Raw genomic sequence first — 27,214 nt, forward strand, 5'->3', positions numbered from 1 at the left:
GCTAGCATACTTTAAGTGTTCGGAGCTCAACATATCATTTCCCGGGGATTTACCACTAGATAAATCTTTAATAATGCCCGCTACCTGTTGGACATTTACCTCACAACCGCAATCATCATTACAATTAACAAGTATACTCTGAACATAATCCTTATTACTATAATTATGAACACAATTAAACAGCTCCTCAAAATGAGCGGCCCAGTGGTTACATATATCATTTTCACCATTAACATTATCCAAAGATTCTGTAAGAACAGGAGTACATGATTTAGACTTATAAACCTTTTTCCAGAAATCAGCATAATCATTTTTTGCTAAAGACTGAGCCATAGAATCAGCCCTATGCTGTTCTTCTTCTGATTTACACTTGCGTAAAATCATTTTAAATTGTGATCTTGTCACACGCATCGCCTCAAATAGTGACCCAGATTTAGGCTTACCATTATTAACCCATAGAAGGAATGCTTCTCTGGCCACATTATGGTATTCTGCGACATTTTCATTCCACCCAGGAATATGGGTCACATTTTTTATTTTCTTATTTTTAAAACACATTTTGGAGGCACTAGATAAGGCACAAACAATATCATTATACAAATCATCTATACTTAAAATATACTTTAAAATGTACTGTGCATGATAGTGTACTGTACACTGCTGTGTAGATATTGATACCTTTCTTAATGTACCACTCTATGACTTACCACCTTTATCTAAACATTATGGCACTATTCCTACATATAGGCCTATTTTATCACTCGAAAAAGAAATTATAGAATCTAGGCTACCTTGTCTTTGTTTGTGGAATATGTATTTACTACTGTTTCCCTAAGAAGGTATTAAAACAAATAAAAAAACTAAATTATATGATTATAGAAACAAATTAGCAAATTCAATAACAATTATATTATACTATAATATTTTAGTTTTCTCATTGATGCTATTCATAGGCATTATTTATATATTTCTGGAAATATTTAAATTTTAAAAGATGACTTACGATCCATGTATTGATGATTGACTTGAAGTGAGTCGATCTCGAAATTACAAATGTGCTGAAACTAGCTGAAAATAGTTCAATTTTATTTCAATGACGATATCCTGTATTACTGACTGGTTGATTGAAATTTCAAGTCAGTTTTGATCGTAATTCAAACATTAACGATTCGTAAGTATGTAATGGTTTATTTACACTGATCTCTGACCAAAAACTCAGTTGGTGTCTCTGCATTTAATATGTGAGGGAACAGGTGAAGTTACGATGGAATTTTGAGAACAACCTTCGTGCAAACATGAAAACGGATTAAAGTCAAACGAAGCACCGGTAGCAAGTGATAAATAAATAATCTAAGGGTTGTAATAACAATGTTAAAGAGGTTTATACTGTACTATCTCATTGCAGTTGTTATACCGACGAATAACATTCGGAATGGAAGCATATACATTCTCATTGGTGATGACTGTGAGCATGGCATAAATGCTTTTCGTATTTAGCGTATCAATAACGTTTGATATAGAAATTAAATCATTATCATCATCATCATTATCATCATCGTCGTCATTATAGTCATCAGGCTGTCTCCATCCAATGTTGGGTAAATTCCTCCTCCAAAAACTTCCAATTGCTTCTTCCATACGCCATTCTCGTTCTTGTTAGTTGGTGATCTCATCTTTCCATCTTTTCTTTGTTCCGGCATCTCTTCCTTTTATCATTTCTAGGTTGCTATGCTGTGAGCATCTTAGTCCACCTTGTCTTTGGGCATATAATGTCAACAAAACTTTACAATATATGATTGCTTTGATTTTATTTGAAAATTACTACTGCAATTTCAGTTGATTTGCATTTGATTGTTAATGATTCTATATTGATTTATTTGCGAATTGTTCTTATTGGAGAATTGCACAGTCGATTGTACTTCTTATTCAAACTTGAGCAGGCAACATATTGGTGTTCATAGTGATACACACAGTATAATGTAACTGGACATAATAGGCTTACGTACATATACATTAGTTATCAATCTGTTGATTAAGTATATCACAAGTACTGTATTGTTTTGGTTTTTTGTCCGTTAATGATACAGTGCAGTTGGATAAATACATTTTTTTATTTCACATTCATAACATATGGTCCCACAATATGACTGGTTAATTAATTAATATATCTGAGTTTTTATTAGCCTTTTAAAACGACTTCTCAAATTTACTTTGCTTCTTTTTTAGAATTTCACTGCAAACCTTACTTTATAGTCGTCGTCGTGAAAACTGTATGAAATCTTTTTTGAAGCAAGAAGTAGCGCCCTCAACATCACTCAACCATTAACAACCAACGTACATTTTAAAAAGGATATAAATACAAGAAAATGTCAGACAATGTCGTGCATTATCTTTGTATTTGATTATTATATTGTAGATTAAAATCATTGTTTATTTCATTGCAATATTTTAATTTCAAATAACCATTTATTTAAATTAAATTTAACATTAATATGAAAGCCTCATCTTAAAACGATTACATCATAATGATTGCCTCGTATTTAGGTTGCGTAATTTTTAGTTAATAATCTAGCTAATCTAGTCATGCGTTCGTTTATCGTAATTTTCTCATTTATCAAATGATAAAAACTCTGTACATGTATTGATTTGGGTTTATTCCAGTTATGAAAACAGACGTTTTAATTCCAGATAATAGTGAATATAGAAACATCCTGTTTCACACCAATTTGAGACTCGATAACAAAATGAATGGGTAAAGCACAATGCGGGGTTCATCTGTAGATTACTGAAAGTGTTTTCCCAATTATAATGGAAATAAGATTGTATATCAAAATACGCCATTGGGCTCTAGTTATTTCTTAATAACTATTAAGATATTATTATTGTAGTGTTTGTATCTGTTTAATACCCAACCGATATTGTTTTCTTTCAATCTTTGTACTGTATACATGGTCGTATATGAGTAAGTTATTTGATTCAATCTGATTTGGCATACAATTTTAGCACTGCAGTTGACAGCTCCATTATGGACGTTTTAAATTTATTTCAAATTGTCGTTTACCAATGAATGTATTATGCAACTGTGCATCAATCTGAGTTATGCAATATCAATGCAAATTCGTAATCGGATTTACTTGCAACATCAGGTTCAATCTACACAAAGATTTGTTTCTTCTCTCTGATAGGAACATGGTGGCTATCCCATGGAGCTCGGACTGAATTTTAATTTCATAGCTGATTTATATATACTTATAATACCAACTGTTTTTTTATTAAACAGTGAGTGGCGGGCTCTAGGCTATACTGATGTAAAATAATAAATAAGTATCATTTGACAATCAAAACTTTAATTAACGAACGTTTACCAAATTTAACCTTGTTTATATGAGTTTCTTAATGAATTATATTATTAAACATTGATACTGCATACATTTAGTTTTTGTGTGAGTTTAAAAGTATTATACAACATCCAATTTTAAATGAACCTATAAATTTAAAGCAGTTTCTCGGGATATACACATTTTTTGTACTGCTTTATTTTAATATCATGTACTGTCAGCATAATTTGCATATAATTTTAACCTTACATGTAAAGATTGACGTATCATCCGAACTTCGCTTGTGATTGGTAAAACACTGTCGCTCTTTGCGTTACGTCCTTAATGCTCGTTTAATTTTCAAGTATGCTATACAGGCCAATATGTAGGCTTAATGTATTTGGTTTCTAATGAGTAAATCTTCTTTGAACTTATATTTGCACACTTGTCATTTCTTTTTTTTAGCATGAAAATTTTTTCACTTTGCGAATTAACAAACAATAAGTATAGTATCTATTCGGTATAAAACGATTCTTATTTTCTTATCTTAGATTTTTATGGAAGTCAATACACACTGGAAGTCAATACACAAAATATATTCTTGTGTTCAAGATAGTTGTGTTATGTATAAAATGTATATATAAAAATAAGCAATTAGCAATAGAAGAAATACCGGTACCGTAACAACATTTGGAACAAAATAATTATACCTAATAAAATATAGTTGAGCACATCAATGTCGGCACTAAGGGATAAACTTATATCAAAAGCTCGATTACCTTTATGACATTTAATAAATTTAAACTGCATGGCTTGTTGATAGTCTAGAACACTCTTATTCAATTAAAGTTGACAGCAAGTATATTTTCGTTTCATTTCAGCAAGTCCTTTGATGGAAAATAGTTTATGTAGGCTTTCGTTTGGATTATATATCGCTTGGTCAATAATTGTGGTTTTATCACTTTTATTAATTCAATTAAAAGGTAGATCTGGGTTTTAAAATGGATAATTATTATAAAATATAAACATTTGAAAATATTGATAATAACCCCACAAATATGTTTCGTAAAGGAGAACGAGCTTCGTGAAGTAAGGTCTATGAATTTTACTGGTTTTTTATTGTTCTTTCCACATCAAATGTTCATACATTTGTTGAATTCATATATAAGTTTCTATATGAACCACCAAAAATGGGCTTATTCCACGTCGCTCTGCTTTACCGCTGACGAAAACATCTTGCTACAAATGTTTATGATAGCCATATCTGGAGCTACCGTTTATTGATAAGTTTTCAGAGTAACAACCAAATAAAAAAAACAATACACAAAAGAAGATAATTCACAAATTACAATCAATCAGTCTAAAGAACGGATTCAGGAATGATTCATTTTGTTTATTGTCATTAACGTAAATGTAATCATCATAATTATAATTATAATAGACAAGGGATAACATTACCATGTGACTGTTTAATTATAATTATCTTATTAACGTATTTCAAATTATAATATCCATACATCTTTACATATTTCTGAGCGATAACATAGACTTCATCAAGTCAGAGGAATAAACGTCCATAATCTGTCATTTCTCAGCTTTCTTCCTCCACAATATGTCATTATTTAGTACGTAATTTGCGTCTCATGTCTGCCGTATAATGTTCGTATTAGTAATCCGAATGTTCTTATAACTAATAAGATCGATCGCCGATTTTGAAACTATTCGCCATACAGAATTACCATCGTTTTAATATTCCTACCACACTATGTACGTAGCCTAAATATACTTTTTTACTGGGCGTTAAAATATTGTACCGTACATAAATATAACAATGTAATAAAATTATTGTCATTGTGTTTCACTGAGGTTACGTCTATGCACAATAAAAGCTAAATTACCGTACTCAGATACTATGTTTCTATAATGTTATTTAAGTTTGATTCGCACTAGGGCACAACGCAATGACGTAGATACAACGCATGCAAGTTGACCAAACAAAACAAAACTTGTGGTTGGTAAAATCACTTGCTTACGTCCGTGTGCTGCGACCTAGTGGGAACAAAGCATTATGAAGATGGTAACGTGCATATTTTAGGTCAGAAATTTAATTTATCTATAGGGTTTTTTAAACTGAATTTGGGAATTAGGAATTCATAATTTACCATCGTGAGATGCCGTTGTGGAATCAGATCATCAAAACGTGTAATGTTCACGATATTGTCGACGTCATTGTCATAAATCGGTAATCTTTTCAATAAATGTCATAAAACAAACAACATAAGCATCCGATTAAAATTAAAAATAAAAATCTTTAAAAACTCATTCGGAATAGAAATTGGTTTTGGAGAATTACGTATTGTTGGTAATTTAGTTAGTATGATTTACACTTTACGGCTTGCTTGTATATCAATTGCTATTTTGTAGCTATTTTCTTACCAAATTAAAATGTAATATAGTAGGCCTATAGCCAAACAGAATACAATAAAGTGAATAAAAATAATAAAGATTTGACCAGTCGAAATATCAGTAGGCTAAATACACGTAGGTTCTCGTCATTTGTGTCATTGCTTATCGTAATCGTCGACATTTGTTTTACAGTTAGTTTCGCATATTTCATTCTTCTATTCCTTCTCTACTGACATTGGTATTTAATAATTATATTATATTTGATATACAATAAATACACAGTTAAAACCCATCACCAAAACAATAAGAACAACATATATCATTTATGCGATTCATCTAATATTCATTTTGTAATAAATCATTTTTTTTCATGTACAATTTGTTTAATTCATCTCATTCAATTGCAGTCATTTCGATTTTCTTTCGATAATTATCATAAAATAACATAGTTTGAAATATTCATCATTTTAAAAATCCAATGCCATAAACAATTAATTGATTCCAGAAAGAAAGTACCATAAAATGTTTAGGTATATTCTATCGTTTGAAAAAAAATCTATTGAATCGAAAAATATTATTTTTTGTTCATGTTTTTCTTAATTTGAGAAAAGAAAGTGTAAAATAACGTGGAAATGTATTTCATCGGCAATTTCAACAAACCATTTCACTTAATATTTTAAAAACTCCCACTATTAATTTCACTAAGAATGAAACCATTAAAAGTACAGTAACAAAAGCTGTCGCTATATATACCATATTGTTCGGATGGACCTAGTCTTAACCACACGCGGTCACCCATTGCTAGCTCTAAAACTATGCTCTGACTTTCCATCACATTTCGATCACTTTTTTCAGTGTATATAGCCGTCTTGTGATCGGTATTTTGCATTAATTGTACTGCCATAAATTTATCATCTTGTGTCCGTAACCTAAAGTAGTCAATAAGAAAGTATAAAATATCAACAAAAAAAATAGTTTTAATTAACGTTGCTCTATCACACACGAAAGAGAGAGAGAGAAAGGGGAAAAACATTACACTATGTAGCATGCATAAATGGAAAATACTATAATATTTTCTGCAGTTAATAGTAGGGGAGCCAGAAAGGAGTTACCTGCACCCTCTAAAAAATGGGATGCTTGGTCAGTACAGGGGCCAAAAGGTCCCTGACCAGTGGTTCCGTCCACCTTTGACAAAAGTGTCCCATTAGAGTGAATAGAAATATGGGTCTTCTGAGTAGAGGGCACAACAAATATTCCAATACATCCAGTTACATATTGGCCCCTGTACTGACCAAGCATTATTCTATATTATAATAACATAAATTAATAAGAGAGCCAATATTGGTATCAAATTGCTCACAATATATATGTTTATATATTCCATAGTGCAGAGGTGTGAGGGTGTGGGGAGAGGTTTGGGGGTGGAGTTGTGATGGCGTCGTTGTTTGGTAACATATATATTATATCTTAATTTAAAGAAAGCACTGGTGTTTAAGTACTTAAAGCAATGCATTCGATATGAGTTCCTTAAGGATCAAGAGTGCACAGGCAGCTTTATTCCATGAACCCACTGTGTCACCCCTTCCAATATGGGGCTTTATGTAGCAGCCCCGGCCACATAGTCAATGTCCATGGAGAACCGGCCCTTGGGTTAATTTAGGCAAATCCATAAATGTTCCTTAAGGATTGAGGGTACATAGCAAGATTTATTCCATGGACTCTCTATGATCCCACATTTTCACCCACATACAGTATTTCCAATATAGGGTATCTTGTAGCCCCACATAGATAAACCCAGAAAGGTCCATGAAGGATCGGCCCTTGGGTTCATTTGAGGCAAATCCATAAATGTTCTTTAAAGATTAAGGGTGCACATTTAGTTTTATTGCATATAGTTCAGTCTATGAACTATACTCCATAATAATTTATAATACAGGACCTTATGTAGCTCACCACATAGAGATCTCGAAAGGTTCATTCGGGCAAATCCATATGGGTTATTTTAGAATCCTGTGTGTAGCCTACAGGCAACCTTTTCCTGTATAGGCCAGCCTATTAAGACTATCAATTTTTTACCCATTCCATTACAGAGCCGCTATGGCCCATAGAGAACAGAAAAGATACCATAAGGATCCCATATGGCATGTGAGATTATTCTGAAAAACTTTATAGGTTCCTTCATAAAGAGAAGGCACCCTTTACTGTACATAATTATTTTCGATGTGGGCCTTCATACAGTACCAGAGTGTTACACTCAATACCCACCACCCCCTCCTCCCACCGCTTTGAATTAAAATCCATCAATAGGCTCCATGTACAGTATTTCAAAGGTCGCCATATTGTTATTTAGATGACAAAAGCGGGTCAAATGTTAATACACAAAAATTGCATGTTCCGGTCACTTTTTGAAAAAAAATTGCATTATGACAAGTATAAACATATATATTGCGAACAATTTGACACCAAAATTTGCTCCCTACGACAAATATTTATTAATTATTTATTGATTTATATTATCAATATATAGAATAAATGTATTAATTTATGTCAACGGTCAATAACTCAATAACCACACTTCTGGTCATTTTCAAGCAACAACTTTTGTTAAAGTGAGTCCACAGATGGACGTTCTCGAATACACAGTTATTTCAGCGTAAAAAAACTGGCGATTTCAAATGTACCGCAGGACTATAATACATTGTCCTTTACAGAAACGAATAAATAGACACGATGATTTATGCAGTCAACTAAAATTAGCACCCTGGGAATTACTTCCGAAAGAGAAACCAAATTTTTGATTTTTTTTTACTCATTTTAAAGAAACCCAATTTGTGTGTAACATTAAGGTTGAGGAATGTACAAAGAGGAACCATTTTAAAATATATTCTTTATCCATTTAGCAACGAATATTGTTTTCATGTTTTATAGGCCTATAAATAATATACCACTAAATACAGTAAAACTTTGTTAAAACTTTCACTTGAACAGTCGATTCAAATAGTAAAATACATGTGACGATACACCACTACGTTTATTTTTGTTGTATTTATTATAAACGTATATTAAATCTATCTAATAGTATTTTTTAAAGAAAATCGGCCTGTCTTCAACATTATGATGCTGTACTCGAGCTGTTCAACCGGTTTCAGCGATTAAAAACAAATATAATAGGAAAATGCGAAGCATCTTCGTATTACTGTGTGCGGGTATTTTTCAAGATGGAAATCAATTAGACAGTGTATACCACGATCGGAAAACACCCCTATTTGGGGTAAATCGTTGAACTTAAATTCGTTTTAATTGTCAATAACTAATTATCGAACTCAATTTAATTAGTAAACAGGGTTACTTCAGGTGGTTAAAATCAGTACCGAAAGTACGAATCAACTGTATATACCATCGAGTAAACATTCTAGAAATAACGCGCGATTTACCGAATTTTGCCCTTACGTAAATTTATATATAGATACCTTGGGAACAATTTGCACCTAGTTTTATTTCTCTCCGACCTGCCGTTAATTAGAAAAATAGGTCAAAAGTCACAATTGCTAAAAATGGGGTGCCGATCAATTCTCCATTCTGATGGTATCGAGAATCAAAATCCATAAAAAAAAAAAACTATAGAAAACGTTGCAAGATTAAACTCCTTGGCTGTCGGACTATCGAAAAAAATAATATTCTATTCTTTTCCGCTTCCCGTTACCGCTTAACGTTACCGATCTTATTAGTGGGGAACATAATGTTCTAAATATCAATTCCGTGAGATTTTAATGCTCAAGGTGAGTTCTTGGCATCTTGGAATCCAATATGGCTGCCATATGCTATTATTATAAATTGGATTGATTTATTAAAATGTCAAATTAAAATGTGAATACAGGTTGCCACAAACAAAATCAGTTTTTGGAAGTGAGTATCTACCCATTTGGAAGTGAGTATCAACCCATTTGGAAGTGAGTACCTACCCATTTGGAAGTGAGTATCTACTCATTTGGAAGTGAGTATCTACCCATTTGGAAGTGAGTATCAACCCATTTGGAAGTGAGTATCTACCCATTTGGAAGTGAGTATCAACTCATTTGGAAGTGAGTATCTACCCATTTGGAAGTGAGTATCAACCCATTTGGAAGTGAGTATCTACCCATTTGAAAGTGAGTATCAACCCATTTGGAAGTGAGTATCTACCCATTTGGAAGTGAGTATCAACCCATAGAACAGTGGTTATAATAGTAACGTGCATGGTGCAAAATAAAACAAGTCTGCTATACATACGTGAAGGAGAAGAAATAATATCCAGCTACAGGAGCGATGAACGTGCTGTCACTTGTGTTCAGGTTACCACCTAAGTTGGTAATGACTTGGTCAAAAATCACAGTCTGTGCATGATCTTGTCCAGCAAGCTCACCCGTCATAGCAGCTGAAAAAACTGAGTTTCCTACAAGTTTAAATGTACAGAAAAAAATAAGTATTAATATATTTCTCTAATTACCTTTTTCAAATTATGACTGAGTGCGTACCGCGAAGGAAAAAAAAAAGCGCTTCAGCAAAAAAAAAGCCGCATCAGCATTTTGGAGGGAAAACGATGTTTTCTACACTTATTAGCTGTAATCTTTATAATGTAAAGTAACAAACCATTAATGGTTTCATTATAATGTTCAACTACCAGGGACGCCAGTTAAATAGATCAGCGCTGAAAGCGTTAACGAAAAAGAAACGCATTACCGTATTCTACTGTATGTGCAATATCGTTTCCTATTTTACGAACCTGTTACACTATTTCTCCGAACTTTTCCGCTGATTATATCGTTCTGTTTTTCTTTAAGTTTCGGTCCAGGTAGATCATCAGTGCTTTTTGAATGTGTTTCTAATGCATCTAATCGACTTTCTAACGTCTTAACATCACCGTCCAGTTTTGAGAAAGCTGACAACGTACTGTCGTAATTACTTGAGGCATCTTCTTTCCTTTTGTCCGCAGAAGTTCTTTTATATTCAATGATTTCTGCCTCTCGATTTCCAATGAATTCACTTAAACTAGGAATTTCATTTAGATATTTCAAAGAAGGTGAAAAACATACTCGTTTAAAGTAAACCTCGTAACTCTCCAAGATATTGGTCAACTCATTGATGGCATTTTGTTTGTCATCCAATAATATAGTTTGTACAGCATCCAAACGTTCTTTACATTCGTCAGGATCGTCTCGATTTCCTTTATATTTACCAATCAACTCTGCCGCTATGTTTCCACTATCTTCTCGAAAGCTGCTTCCTTGGTGCTGTGTAAATTCTCTGAGAAAATTTTCAATTTCTGTCAACTTTCCTTCCAATTCTTCATTTATAAGTTGTAATTTTGTATTTGCTCGAACTACTTCGCCTATTACTTTTTTCATGTCCACTTGGCGTTGCATCAATATATCATAGTCATTTTGAAGATTGATTAAAAGCGTTTGATGTTTCTCCAAAAGCTGGAGCTGTAGTGATTCAGAACTAAACGTTTTTGATACACCAATCACTAAGATGACAATAACCAGTGTGTTTATTGATGCCATCGTTTGCTACAAGTGCCGTGTTCAGATCTGAAATGCAATAAGTAGTAACAAATTAATCATTCTATCAAAATTGATAGTTTGAAAATGTTTTATTCATGACTGGTCGACGTATCGACGAGGTGCAATCAAATAATTAATCTTTCTCGTGTAAAACTCAATCGACGCTACCGATCTTTTTAGCTTATCTGCATGATTAATTTAATCATCTATAACTACTTCAAACGACGAATTGTAGAGATTAAAAGGGATTTTATTTTTTTCCGTATGATTTACTTTATTATTCATTAGTATAAAATGGATGAAATTTAAGTTTAAAAATATATAATTTGTGAATGATTATCTATTGTAGTCTAGAATCTAGATACAGATAGAAGTTCACATAATTCAATTTAGTATATTTTATGAATTCCTAAATTAGATAACAATCAATGTTATTAATTATCAATACTCCTAAACAGGAATGAATTTTATTTTGTTTTTTAATTTGAGAGACTGATTGTGTTAATAACCTTAACACAAAAAGACCATTTTGGTGTTGTGTGGGCCAACATCACAAGTATTCGATATAAAATACCGTCCCCCAAATAATTTAACTTGGTTGAAATATATTAATGAGCAAAAATACGTCATTTTTCTTACAGTCAATCAACATGCTAAGGAAATTACAATGTCCGATTTCCATACATGTTGACCAATCGTTATATGAGTCGTTGAAGAAAGTTAACAAATACTATTTCAACGAGTATCTTGTCTTAAGTTCTGTAACTTGATTTTGATTACATGTTTGTCTAGAAGGACAATAAAGTATAAACAAATCAAGATGGTTACGGTACTATACAAAAATAACATAATAGACTATAAGTTAGCTTTTTTTTAATCGTTATTTTTCTTATGATGACGTCATTTGATTGCAATTTTGAAAATAGTAGTTCATTGAAGACATTGAGTATGAATTCAATAGTTGGATGAATCCTTATCTTGTTTTTGTCGTTCGTTATCATCCTAGTATAAACGGAGCAGATTGTGTAAATACTATCCCGATAATAGAATACAATTAAAGTGTATTCATCATAAAAGATAACACGTCGGAACTATACCTGCTGTTCGAAATAACCAGGACGACAAAGGCTTACATACAAAAAAGGTGAAAAGGGTGTGAATCAAATGAAACCTGTTTGGGAAGGGGTGCCTTTATAAAACGTCAATACTAATCTATTAAGAAAATGAGCATTAAAAAGAGTAATCAAAAATTCCAGAGTATGTTGATTGTTTGTAGAAGACAGTAATAGCTTTCAACAATATTTGACAAGAATGTAAATTCGTTTATATAATAGAGACGCTATCGATCGATTATATTGTGTTCTATTTACCATCATTTACACTGTAAATATTTGATAGTCCTACAGATTAGACTGGTGCGAAATGACGTATTTTCAGGTATACACTGGCATACTTTGTTACATTGTTGATGAAAACAAACTGAATACTTCATTTACTTAATACATCTTGATAAACAACTATTTCTAATGTAGATAGGTAAATCTGAACACATTTTATTAACATTTGCATTACCTGGAAATTTAAATGAAAAGCGTCTAGTCTAGCCTCTAGTATAAGTAACACTGTGGTGGTGGTTGGACGTAAAAATCTAATATGTCACGAGCAAACACGGCCTAAGACTAAACAGATTTTCCGTTGTTTCTTTACTCCTCTAAAAATCTTTCCATAATTATAATAAGTTGAGTGAATTTTTAAATATTTGTTTAATTAATTTCTTTGTTATGATTAACCAATTTTTTAGAAGCTTGGCTAGCCGTTTCTCCCGTTGTTGTGTTTGTTGAGACGTGTTGATGGGATTTTCAGTAACTTATTTATAATACCAATGTTAGTTTGTCACATAATTTGTGTGTAATAGTGTAACGCAAAAGGGAAAATTAACAGCAACTAGAAAGATCAAGTTGCACTTTCTATATTGATGTATTCAACAATATCTGTGATATGCACTGACAAAAAGATAAAGATAAGCCGCGTTGAAAATGCCAACATTTCTATGTTCATAAACACTGTAATTTTGATATTTTCTTAATAAATAAATAGACATAATTATACAAAGTATAATACAAAGACAGTTTCATTCTTGTTAGGATTTAGATTATTCTATGACATATTACGAACCACGTAATTCCTTGTCTTTTGATTTGTTTATTCTTATCACGTGCTTATCACGTATCACCAACAGCAAAATTAATTCACCAATAACAGGAGGGTCAACATACAAATACAGGAAGAGGTAGATAATTATATAAAATGAACATAGTGCCTATAATATAACCATATAAAGTAGCAACAACTATTATAATAAACTTGAAACTTTATTCCTAAACTGATTCAATGAATATAACAAAAATAGCTAGACTGTTGTCTTTGATTAAAGAGTTAACTATATAATTATAGATTACTTTGAACGTTAAAGTTGCAAACATTTTAGGATCTTTGTTGTGCCACTCGATAAGTTGGTAAATAAACCAGAAAACCAACTTGTAAAGAATGATCAATCAATCCAGCGTTTAAATCCTACAGACGCCTTTTTTATTCGATTCTCACCTAAGACAAAGGCGATAGATTAGTTGAATAACAATTTACTTTAGAAGAATACTGTATTTATGTGAATCGAAGAACAGTGAATGTCCCTGGTTGAATGGGAAGAATATTTCCATGAACGATTAACTTTTATACTTATTGAGGTGGAGCTGAGTTGAATAAAACAGGTATGTTTTCAATCTTCTCCCATTCAACTCAACGCATTAATTATTATAGATGAACAGAATTGATGGTATGTAGGTATGATGATGTTAATGTTTGTTGATGATGATGATGATGATGATGATGATGATAGTGATAATGTTGATGCTACAATGATAAAGATGCTATAATGATAATTATGCTTATTAGTGAAAATATAAAAGATTAAGCATCTCGAGAATCGGGCTAGAATATAATGTAAGTGAAGCTAAAGAAGAGAAGAGTCGATGTTGGCGACAGTAATTTTTATAATATTTAATCTTCTCAAAAAAGCACACAATCACCTTCGTCCAATGCTAACATGAGTAATACTTAACGTTCTGAACAAATATTACTGTCCATTGTACTATATTTTAGAAATAGGCAAATATTTACATGACGTAGGACTGGACTACAATTGAAAAGAAAATTTTGAAATTCCATCAACTCTGCCCATTCGAAGTATGTATTCAATTGTGACAATTGTTATAAGCTTCATAAATTGCAATGTTATAATTACAGTACAATTACATTGAAAGCTTGTTTAGGCAATTTGACTTCATTTTTTGATCCCATTCACGCCACACACTCCCCACAAAAATAAATGAAGTTATTCTACCGCATCAATATTCTAACACATATTTAATATAATATTTGTATTATTTGATTTCAATCATTGATCAAGTTACAGTATAATTATGTGTTACGTTAATGCATTTTATTACCGGTATATTATTAAGAAGACAACGTATGGACCTTAATAGGGGTGTCCCCATTCAGACATCACTAGCAATAAAAAAAAACAAACAAAAGAAACAATATTATAACACAATGAACAACAATTGATCTGGACTTATGAAATTGAGAAGAATTTGAAATTTAGTAGCCAACGTTTCACCAATGAAAACTGAGACAGAGAAACTATCTTAAGTATGACATCATTTTCGTATTAATAACGATATAAATAAATATAATTAATCAAATAAAATTATTGGTCTGTTTTGATTGTTTTTTTTTTATTTTGGGATTTGCGAAAAATATTGTCCTCTTAATAAGGATTGAATCAAACTTTATGCACACTCAAAATTGTCCCTATCCCCTTAATAGAGGTGTCCCCAAGTAGGGTTTACCGTATGTGTTATTTATTAAGGGTGTCACAAAAGAGAGGTTCTTGAAAACCTACAATGTATACATAATGGAAATGGTAACTGTAATGAAAATAAGTACTGTAAATGATAGAACTCGACAGCACATACACATTGTATAGGCCTATTAGTAATAATAACCGATATATATATATTCCGTGTAGGCTAACTTTAACTATATAAACGAGATATGGAACGGAAATAGACTGCACTGATTTGTTGATATTGCAACTACTTAACACGTTACGCGTGTTAAAATCTCCCGTGGGCATCAATTTAAAATCTAGGTAAATTTGTCAGATTAAAATTATTATTGAGTTACTGAGTTAGTTAGCTTTGTAGAAATTACACATTAACCCACTAACCTCAGGATATTTAGTTATTAACGTATTAATGCATCTTTAGCAAAAGAAAATGAAACTGGCGCAAGTAATCAAGCCCTTAGCCCAGATCAGTAAATCACTTTTGTTGGGGTTTTTTTTTCGTTCTCATTTTCCGATTCGTGGTAAAATATTCGAAATGTTGAAAATAAAGTTGAATGTCAATTTTCAGAAAATAGTATTGTGTTAAATACTGTTATCCTAAACTTGTATATTGTCACTCAAACAAGAACAAATGAAGATTAATTAAAATCAGACTTTGAATAGGCCATTTTGCAGTTATTAAAGTTATTAAAGTGTTAAAAGTTATTCAAATCTGTATAAGAAAAAAAAAACAATAACAATAATGATTTAACTTATAAAGAGACAAAACAATAATTGATTCATTCATTCATTTGGCCAAAAAAAATAGGAGATAATGGTATAAACCTTCCTCTAAAAACAGAAAACATTTAAATATAAGTTTTACAATAGTATAGTTAGACAATAAATTAACGGTTAAATTCTACCAAATGATTTCGGTTGAGAATCTGTTGCTTTCAATTACATTTTTGTTTAGGTAAATAGTTTATTTTTGCTCGAAGTGAATAAATATTTTAATAGCATGATATTGCTATGTCATTGTTGTATTTTCAGGGCGATCTTTTATTGATAATTAGGTGATCTAGCCTATTGCTTTCATTTTATCTTTCTTTCTTTTTCTTTTCTGATATATTCATATTTTAATGAAAATTTATCTGTTTTTATTTTATGTTTTTATTGGTTTTTTTTTTATCACAACTATACATGAGGGTATCTTTTTTAAATCTTAACCACATACAAAACATGCAACAGATATATGGTCACGGAAGATTCCTTACATTTTAAGGCAATCCGGAACTTTTATTATTTTATTATTTTTAGGCCGTACGTCAAAACTGCAAGACGGATCTTTACCACATTTAAACCGCAGATAAATATATGGCCAGGAAAGATTAAATTTTGGAAGCAATCTGGTACGTGGACCAAGATCTTAATTTTTAACCACGTTTTAATATTTTAACCATTTTAGACGGATATATCTACAATGCCTCCAATTCTGGACCACTTTTAGTTTGTGAGATGACGGCAAATATTGTTATATTAAAATTATGTAGTTTTCAGTTGGTGACCAATATTATACCGTACATAATGGCGCCATGTTTGGCCTATACTTTAGTTCGGTATTTCAAACAATAGAAATTTAAAACGTGCTTAATCATTTTTTTATTTAATTTTCGAGGTCAGCCTTGGCGGAGGTATGTCATTTATGGTTGCATTGTTATTATATTTACTGCTAGTAAACTGATAATGATAATGATGCCACAAACATCTACCAGAATTTTAAGATTATGAAATATACGAAACCGAATGGCATACTCCAGTTAATCCGAGCGTACATCAACGAGTCATAAACTAACATTAGGAAGTAATTTACTGTTACAATGTTAGTTGACAGTTTGTCTGCATTGTATGATTTACTTTATTATGTTCTACGAATTATTCTTTATTTGAAATGAATTAATGAATATGTAATATCGACATGTAGAACTAGTCGTATATTCAATATACGAGTAGTTCTACATGTCAATATTACCCACACCTATATCCATATTTAAAGACTATAACTATACTGTTAAAATGGAAATAATTAGGCCTATATTTGAATAATCTATAGAAGAATTAACTGAAATCTGAAACAAAAAGTAAACAAAATTGCCTCCCTAGGCACATCTCTCGCCAAACCCTGTATTCAGGGAACAATTAAGACCATCCCTATTATTAAGCTACTTAGTTGGACCCCGAATGTTAATTTTTTTTAATCGTTTTGCTACAACATAGTATTGTAAACCTCTACTCATTGCTTAATGTTACATCATTACACAGACCATAACAATATTAAAAAGATTGATTTTTATTTAATTTAATTTTCTTAATCTCGTATTATATACAATATTATGAAAATGACTTGGCTATTCAAATTCACCTTTTTCACATTTTACCGTAGCCACACAATGTTGATTCACATACATGGTACTGAGGGTAGATATACATATTCTGTTTAAAACTGTTGGCCTAATGGTAGGAACATCTACTCTAACGATCATTAACACATATTTCCAACTGTCTTCTTAAAATTATTTTTGTAAGTACTTATAAGCCTAAAAATAAAATCATGTAAACATTCGTCATATATAATACCAACGTCCTATATAATCGTTTCTTTACTATATTCATTTCATTGATGGGATCGGCCGGAACCACAGACTTAAGTTGAATAGGAGATTTTTTATTGCTATGAGATAACTAAATACCGGTACAATAAAAAATTTCAACAATTTGTAATAATATGAAACACTTGAAGTAAGCTCTTTATAGCTAAAAAACTACATCTATTGAATGCATTTGTGATAAACAAAAAACATTACATTAATGCAATAATACATCTAAGATACGTACCATATGTTGACAAAATTCAAGAATTGATTAGGCCTATGTAGCTGTACGTGTGTAGATGTGAGGTCAAACAGTTAGTGCTGTTTCCTTTTATAGTTACGCCCTGTGTCCTTATCCTCAGGTAAACAAAAATCGATGCATGATTGATAACGTATATTTACCATTTGCTCTTGTCACACGGTTCTTTCAATGGATTAGAAACCTTCGGAATCGAGTTTAAATATAGTATGGACGCCTACATAAATAAGCGACGTACAGTATTATATGTATATATATATTTTAGCACATGATCAATGTAATTTTTGAACAACTGTAAAACAAATCAATAAAAACGATTCATTCGCAGGCAATGAATCTAATCAATTTACAGTAATTCCTAAATAAGTAGTTATTAAACCCACTCGTTCAAAATGAGACGATACTCAAATCGCTAACTAAGTCATTAGTTATATTCTTTACGGATTTATACGTCATTAAAACACACTGTTAATTATATTAACATCGGAAGGAGTTATGGATCAGGCAGATATATATTATTCTACACTTTATCACGATTATCTGTGTCCCTGTATGATATTATATTTCCACCCACCAAACTGGCAGCTGGTCCTCCGTCTGCGCAGAGCGAGAATTATCAACACTCACTAATCAACGTTATTTACAATCATGAACATTTTTCTCAGTTGTGGCGCAATGATTTGCCCGATAGGGTCCCATGTACGCAAAATAAGGAATACATTGACTCCAAAAATAAATTTCCTTTTAAAGGCATCATTAGTCGCTTTTAAAGCAAAAAATCTTAGGGTATTGTTTTATTTCTATAAAGAAATATATATTTTGTTCACCGGCCGCCTCACCGGCCAATCATTCCTGACTTAGAGACCAGCTTTCCCGACGGTGCAGTTGAGTGGGGAGCTTTCCCGTCGGGCACTCCGGTCTTCCACTGCCACCACCATCTATCGATAAATACGTAAATATAGTACTTGACAGATTATAGGTACCTTGTGGGGTGCGTGTGTTGCGTCGCACTTTGTAATAATTGTCGCGCTTTGTAATACCTGTCGCACTTTGTAACAAAGTTGTCGCACTTTGTAATACCTGTCGCACTTTGTAATAATCGACCTGTCGCACTTTGTAATAAACGGAGCTGTCGCACTTTGTAACACATGCTTGTCACACTTTGTAATAACTTTTTTTTCAGGGTATTACAACTATATCAATGGGGTTTTTTTCTTTAGTAAGTCTGATAATACAATGAAGGACATGGTCAAATACGAGTGACGAGTCATGCACGCGCGCAACACAACAACACTTGATTTGGTTTACCACGTAAATAGTAAACCAACGATTTACATAAACCCTGTAATACAAGTAGTGCTGGTATATGACTTTGACCTTGTAATATATCATGCACGCGATTTGAACAACAGTGCATATGTAACCAAAGCGTTAAATGTGCTGAATGAAGACAAAGAGTTAAATATACGCACTGTAACCAATAGTGCTAGATGAAGACAAAGAGTTAAAAGTGCACTGTAACCAATAGTGCTGAATGAAGACAAAGAGTTAAATATACGCACTGTAACCAATAGTGCTGAATGAAGACAAAGAGTTAAATGCGCACTGTAACCAATAGTGCTGAATGAAGACAAAGAGTTAAATGTGCACTGTAACCAATAGTGCTGAATGGAGACAAAGAGTTAAATGCGCACTGTAACCAATAGTGCTGAATAAAGACAAAGAGTTAAATGCGCACTGTAACCAATAGTGCTGAATGAAGACAAAGAGTTAAATGTGCACTGTAACCAATAGTGCTGAATGAAGACAAAGAGTTAAATGCGCACTCTAACCAATAGTGCTGAATGAAGACAAAGAGTTAAATATACGCACTGTAACCAATAGTGCTGAATGAAGACAAAGAGTTAAATGCGCACTGTAACCAATAGTGCTGAATGAAGCCAAAGAGTTAAATGTGCACTGTAACCAATAGTGCTGAATGAAGACAAAGAGTTAAATGTGCACTGTAACCAATAGTGCTGAATGAAGACAAAGAGTTTAATACGCGCTGTAACCAACAGTGCTGAATGAAGACAAAGAGTTAAATACGCACTGTAACTAATAGTGCTGAATAAAGACAAAGAGTTAAATGCGCACTGTAACCAATAGTGCTGAATGAAGACAAAGAGTTAAATACGCACTGTAACCAATAGTGCTGAATAAAAACAAAGAGTTAAATATACGCACTGTAACCAATAGTGGTGAATGAAGACAAAGAGTTAAATGCGCACTGTAACCAATAGTGCTGAATGAAGACAAAGAGTTAAATATACGCACTGTAACCAATAGTGCTGAATGAAGACAAAGAGTTAAATGCGCACTGTAACCAATAGTGCTGAATGAAGACAAAGAGTTAAATGCGCACTGTAACCAATAGTGCTGAATGAAGACAAAGAGTTAAATGCGCACTGTAACCAATAGTGCTGAATGAAGACAAAGAGTTAAATGCGCACTGTAACCAATAGTGCTGAATGAAGACAAAGAGTTAAATGTGCACTGTAACCAATAGTGCTGAAAGAAGACAAAGAGTTAAATGCGCACTGTAACAAAATTTGTGCAAAGTGCACACGAGCCAGATGTGTACACTGGATCTCCAATTTTAAGTCCTTCCGAAATATTTTGTTCAACCACCAGAACAATGGCCGAGGCGTGACTTGAACCTGTGTTGATTGTACACAGCTATGGCCTTAACCGCTTGATCGCTTGGTTACTTGTATATACTTGTATATACTATATATGTATATATGTTACTTATAATAATAATAATAATAATATCGTGCACATGCGCAACATACATACATACACCATTTGTTTTCTACGTACACAATAGTAAACAACATAAACCTTCAATACGTGTAGTACTGGTACGGTAGTAAATAAAGCGGCTGTAACAGTGCTGAATGATCTTGATATTTTATTTATTTTATTTTGAATAAATGTGCACGCGGACCAGAACACGCACATTTGAAGTTTTGAAAAGTGTAGTTAGTACATTGGAAATAAGAATTACTCGTATTTGACTATGACCTTAATTGTATTATCAGATTTACTAAAGAAAAAAATAACCCATTAATATAGTTGTAAAACCCTGAAAAAAAGCATGTGTTACAAAGTGCGACAGCTCCGTTTAATACAAAGTGTGACAGACGGTTATTACAAAGTGCGACAGGTCGGTTATTACAAAGTGCGACAACGTTTATTACAAAGTGCGACAGGTATTACAAAGTGCAACAACTTTGTTACAGAGTGCGACAGGTATTACAAAGTGCGACGTATGCTTGCCACATCCATCAGTATTCTGAGAACATACCACATTTACCAGTGCCATACCCGGAGAACACCCATGTATTAAGGTATGATCAGGAAAAGGCGTCATTGTTTTAAATACAAAGTTTACAAGTTTATAATAATTATATTTATTAGAATTGCTAGATGTTGAGTTTATTATGTTACGAGGTTCACATGTGCAGACGTGTAAAACCACCGTACTGTATATAAATAACATTATTTTATAATTATCCCTGGCATCTCTACTAAGCTTAGGCAATACACGGTAATCTAGAACGTTTTTACAAAAACGACAGTCAATCTATTCTTCCATCACTTTAAATCACTTTATTACAAAATACAACAGATCACTTAATTACAAAATAATGACAGTTATTACAATATACGACAATTTTTACAAAAATACGACTTAAAATCCGTCTCTTTTTTCATGAATTCGTAAAAATCTGGCTACACTAGCAAAACGTAATAATACTGTTTTGATTTTTACTTCCGCTACTACGCATGCTTGCCGAAACCATCTGGTATTCCGAGAATACCAGAAGCACACCTTTTTATTTAGGTGTGATCATATCAGGAAACGGAATAATGTTTCATCGTTTATAAATTCAGAGCAATGTATAATTTTATTTTCTTTACTCAGAGCTGATGCTCTATACTAGTATTACTGAATACTAGTTGTTGTTGTTGTTTACAAAGTTGGAGAAAGTTAGTGCGTTACTCACTTCCAGGACTTTCAAAGGTAAGGTAAGTGTAATACACAGAACACCTTTCTTTACCCATAAAATAAATATTTCAAATCGACAATGAACTATCTACATTATTTGCATGTGTGTATAGGATCCGGTCCGTTGACACCTGGCCTAATAGCCATCCGGCATTTCTCCACCCAGTCTTTCGCCAACCGGCCAATTACCACCCTGTCCCTTTTTCCATCCAGCCTCCAGCCACCTGGGCTTGCCACCTGACCTTTTGCCACCAGGACTTTTGTCACCCGATCGGAGAGTGTCATTGATTTTATCAGCAATTAAAGAAACATGTTCTCTTATTTAAAATTATATTAAAATAGACGCATGTTATATCAGTTGTCTGCAAGAAAAAAATGTATTGAATGTTTTTCAGAAACAAAAATAATTTCAGTTAATAGATTGTTTTTCTATGGTTTAGATCCAGAAATTTAAGGTTTATTTATAATTTATAACGATGAGTGCATTTATCATCTAAATAAATGTATTCAATTTATACCGATTTTGTTACTGTACGGTTTTAAATCTCAATTTTCATCAGGACAAACATTCTATGCTATGCAGCATCTTCAATTGCATGTGTAAATAATTCAAACAACTATTTAATTAACATTAGCATTTTAACTTGATGAATAAATCCTAATTACCTGTTGCTAGCATGGGTTCCCTTGAAACGCTCCGCGTCTATCACGCCAGTTCGCCAATTCCCCCTCATAATGTATTCAATTGGTGTTTTTACAATGATACACATGTATAACTTGATACATAATTCCACATGGCTCACCACATTGAGCGTGTTAACAAGTTGCTACTACCTACAGGCTTTGAACATGCCATGAATAATATTCCATTATTATGGTATTGGGGATATCTGCGTATCAAGCAGAAGACACCGAGTATCTAAACTCGAATGCTTAATACGCAAACTTAACAATCTTGGTGTCTTATATCCCGAGAACCAAAATGCTAGAGAGTTGATTTTTCTATCTAAAATTTACATTATTATCTATTATTTGCTCTAATTAATTTTTTTTCGAAAACAAAATGTTTGGCCTGAAACACGACACTTGACCCTCGACCCCATTTCTCAATATTTGCATATATAATGAAACTAAAATGCCTGTAGATTTTTATTATTTTTACACCTTATTTATAGATGGTGACCCTAAACAGCGTATGCTGACAGTCAAGGGGTCCTATTGATGAGTAACAGTGGCTGTGTGTATACAGAAATATTACAGCGTTTCCATCTCGAAACCGCTAACGCTAGAAAGTTGATTTTTCACAGACTTGTATTTGTTCCAATGAAAAAATAAATAAAAAATTACATTTTACCCTTGGCCCAATTTCAAGGTTTTGTTTCTGGCTCAAATGAATCGGATGCTGTTTTCCAAACATCACAACTTCGCTACGCATCTCAAATGTATGCAAATTAGTAGAATAAGTTTGAAATAACCAAATTGCACTGTTGCCATATCTCTAATTCAAAATGTAATTACTAATTGTCATACCTTATCTCTTTTAATATTGATCTTTTACCGTGGTATACTTATACAATTACTAATTGATATGTACGTAAGTGACGTGGGGTGATATGGTTAATTTTCATTGAAGCGATAATTCGTAGAAAATGTTTGTAAGTGGATAAACTTGACAAACAATCACATGAGTTGACAACTCCTCAAATTGTGCCACCGTGGCATGCTGATTGAAGGAATTAAGTTGTTATTAACTAAATCTTATTTTTAATAGTTTTCCGCTCATATGAATAGATTAAGGCGCCGTCGTAAAACATATTGCAGAGACGCTTTGATTGCTCTAGTAATTCAGTAAGGAGGACAACTTATTTTCTACTTGTACGTTGAACTTGACACGCTTTTGAAACTGTTATAGAGATTAAGTATCTTTATTTGATCATAAGTAGGCCTACCTAAGTTATTAATAATATGTTAGAATGTATTTCTACATACATTGAAAACATAAAAACAATCAAATACATCACATATATATCATTACACCAAAATATTTGTTAATGTGCACACACGGAGCACACGCAAACATCACAATTAGGACCTACAACAAATTCTTGAAGCATTCTCGTTATTTAACTCATCATTCCTAATTGATATAATCCTTTTTGGAGAGATTCTTTTGCTGTTACTAATGTAACTTATGCCATAGATAGACCGAAATTTAATTATTTTTTAACTAAAATATCTATTTACTGTATACATGATGATGTATACAGATAAGTGAAATTTATCGATTAACGTTTGACTTTTTATTAGATGAATTAAAATTGTATACAGATCCTCGTCTACGCTAATAAACCAGTTTAAATTTACTGCCAAGTATTTAGCTTTCTTTACTTTTAAGACTTCAGCGAAATAGAAAAACAAAATTAATCATAATCAAAATGTCAACAAGACTTCCAAATTATCCAACATCAATATTTTTAGTTACGAGGTCACACGTCTTTTATTCAAAGTTTACTGAAACATTTAATTTAATTTTTCATGTTTACCTCTATACGCTTAATAACTTGATAACATACTGTTATTATGACGATATTTTGTGAAGTTTAAGACAAGTTTGACTGGACCACTATAATACTGATTGACTTTGCAACGTGAAAGTCAATGAATGTTTTTATATTAAACTTTATTAGAGATTTATCATAAATAAGTATATAATTTAATCACTTTTAGCAGTTTTCACATTAATACAAAGATAGGGAACCAAATTTATATTTTTCAAAAGTTATTTAAATTGAAAGAATTGAATTAGTATTTTTTGTTTTTTGGATATTATAACGTTTAGCTTAAATCCAAATGGTATAAGTTATGTATATTTATAATAATTATATTTGTCAGTAAAAGTGAATTACAATATTTTTCTATGATGCATTAGTAAACAAATAAGTAATAATGAATTGTTGAAATTGACTTAGACCTCAACATAATACTTTAATAAAACAGTTTATTTATTCATAATTATTTTAAATACAATCAAGTGATTTGTATAAACCGTTTATTTAAATGGATACAGTAATTTTAGTATTATTTCCCTAAACATTAAATATATTTGATTTAATCGAATTAAATACTGCTGTAACAATGTACAAAGCCTATAGACAACAACTTCCTCCTATTCAACAATATTTTAAACATCCATATCTATGTTACCAGCAGAATCATTTTAATATAAATCTAAAGAAAACAACGTTTTATCAAATAAATGCATTTTATTATGGCATAAGTGAACTTAAAGACTCCACAAATATTGTTTAGGAAAGTATGTAAACAATAAGTAATAAATATATAAGTACAATTACACCTAAGTGTATTCTTTTTATAGCCTATATATAGCCTATTCTCGTTATTTATCATCCCTAATTTGTATAATCTATATATAAATTTACGTAAGGGAAGCCTTACTTCTAGAAGTTTTACTCGATGGTATATAAAGTTGGTTCGTACTTTCGGTACTGATTTTAACCACCTGATGTAACCTTGTTTACTAATTAAATTGAGTTAGATAATTAGTTATTGACAATTAAAACGAATTTAGATTTGCCCAAAATAGGGGTGTTTTCCGATCGTGGTATACATTGTCTAATGGATGTCCATCTTGAAAAATACCCGCACACAATAATACGAGGATGCTTCGCATTTTCCTATCTCCTCCTACGATAATTGTTTTTAATAGCTGAAAACCGACTGAACAGCTCGAGTACAGCATTATAATGTTGAAGACAGGCCGATTTTTTAAAAAAATGCTCTTTTGATAGATTTAATATACGTTTATACAATTGTATTGATTTGCGATGAATGGAAAATTCCAATCTGTATTTGAAGCTTCAAATTCCTCGGTAAATAGAGGGCGCATTATTTCGACAAATGCTTAAATTAGAAATAGTGTCGGGTGTTGTATACAGAACAGTAACTAATATGAATTTGGTCTAAAGTGGGCCGAATAGTCCCGGGCCGAATCGTCTCAGGGCCGAATCGTTCCTGAATCCTAACAGACGTAGGCCTCTCGTGAACACACAAGAATAGAAACAACTCAATATAATCATGATATATTAACTCGATCAAAATTGTTTGAGTCTAGCACTAAATTTGTGGGCGAAAAAGTCTCTCTTTTTTTACATTTGTGGGCGTTATTATATTTGTGGGCGATGATCGTTTTCACATTTTATCAAATGCTTTGCTCATGTCAAGAAATAAAGCATCTATTACACCAGGGTTACGTTGGTCGAGTAAACGAGACTATTCGTACGTAACATTTGTTAGCTGAGTAACGCAAGATAAAAGGAGTTAGCATGTAGAAATGCATTTAAATTATTCGCAATTATCCTTTCAAGTAATTGACATACTATAAGTGAGTGCAACAGGACGATAATTTCTCAAATTACAGGGGTAATATTTGCTATTTTCCATTCAGTAGGTAGCTCTCCTGACGCCAGTGACTTGCGAAAAAGTAGCCAAAGCGGAAAGGATATTGCACTAGATATTGGTTTCAGAAGTTTTGGTATTATTTTATCAGGACCAGACCAGGGGCTGAATTTGATTTCAGGTTACAAATTGCCATATCCACATCGGTGGGTGATAAGTCGATATCAGAGAGAGAAAATAAAGTAAAATATAAGTTAAAACCATTATATTAGTTATATCTTTAACATTTAAGGCGTAACATTATTGCACGGATTATTCAATGATTTGGTTAAACTTCAAGATTATTATTATATATATATTTATATATATAAACACAAGAGGCAAAGAACATATTTATTATTATTATATCTTTAACAAACGCCCTCTTATTAGCAGCCGATTTAAATCGCATATTTCACTGTATTACGTGAGACTTGCTTTTTAAGTCTTTAGTAATCCACGGGCAACTAGGCTTTTTAGTCTGTCCTTGACTGCAGCATCCTGATATCACAAAAAAACCTTCCCAACTACTGTTGATGTCAGTCGAAAGAAAAAATATTTGTTAAGATGGTCGAAATCCCCTTTAGAGTATTTAAAAATGAACGCATGCTGGACTTAGGTGGTAATGAACGAAAAGCAT

The 27,214-nt window shown here is 32.2% G+C and overlaps 1 protein-coding gene across 1 annotated transcript in view; it reads right to left on the reverse strand.

Annotated features, from left to right (window-relative positions):
- Positions 1–6,390: 6,390 nt before the first annotated feature.
- Positions 6,391–27,214, reverse strand: part of LOC144842673 (uncharacterized) — a 30,821-nt gene continuing 9,997 nt past the window's right edge. Inside the window, exons 2-4 of the mRNA XM_078699194.1 lie at positions 10,486–11,293; positions 9,993–10,155; positions 6,391–6,652 (exon numbers count right to left, since the gene is read on the reverse strand). Coding sequence (XP_078555320.1) covers positions 6,400–6,652; positions 9,993–10,155; positions 10,486–11,266 — 1,197 coding nt within the window. The 5' untranslated portion in view covers positions 11,267–11,293 and the 3' untranslated portion in view covers positions 6,391–6,399. The remainder of the gene's footprint in view (positions 6,653–9,992; positions 10,156–10,485; positions 11,294–27,214) is intronic.

The sequence above is a fragment of the Antedon bifida genome, chromosome 5, assembly GCF_963402885.1.
Source record: "Antedon bifida chromosome 5, ecAntBifi1.1, whole genome shotgun sequence".
NCBI classification, from domain to species: domain Eukaryota; kingdom Metazoa; phylum Echinodermata; class Crinoidea; order Comatulida; family Antedonidae; genus Antedon; species Antedon bifida.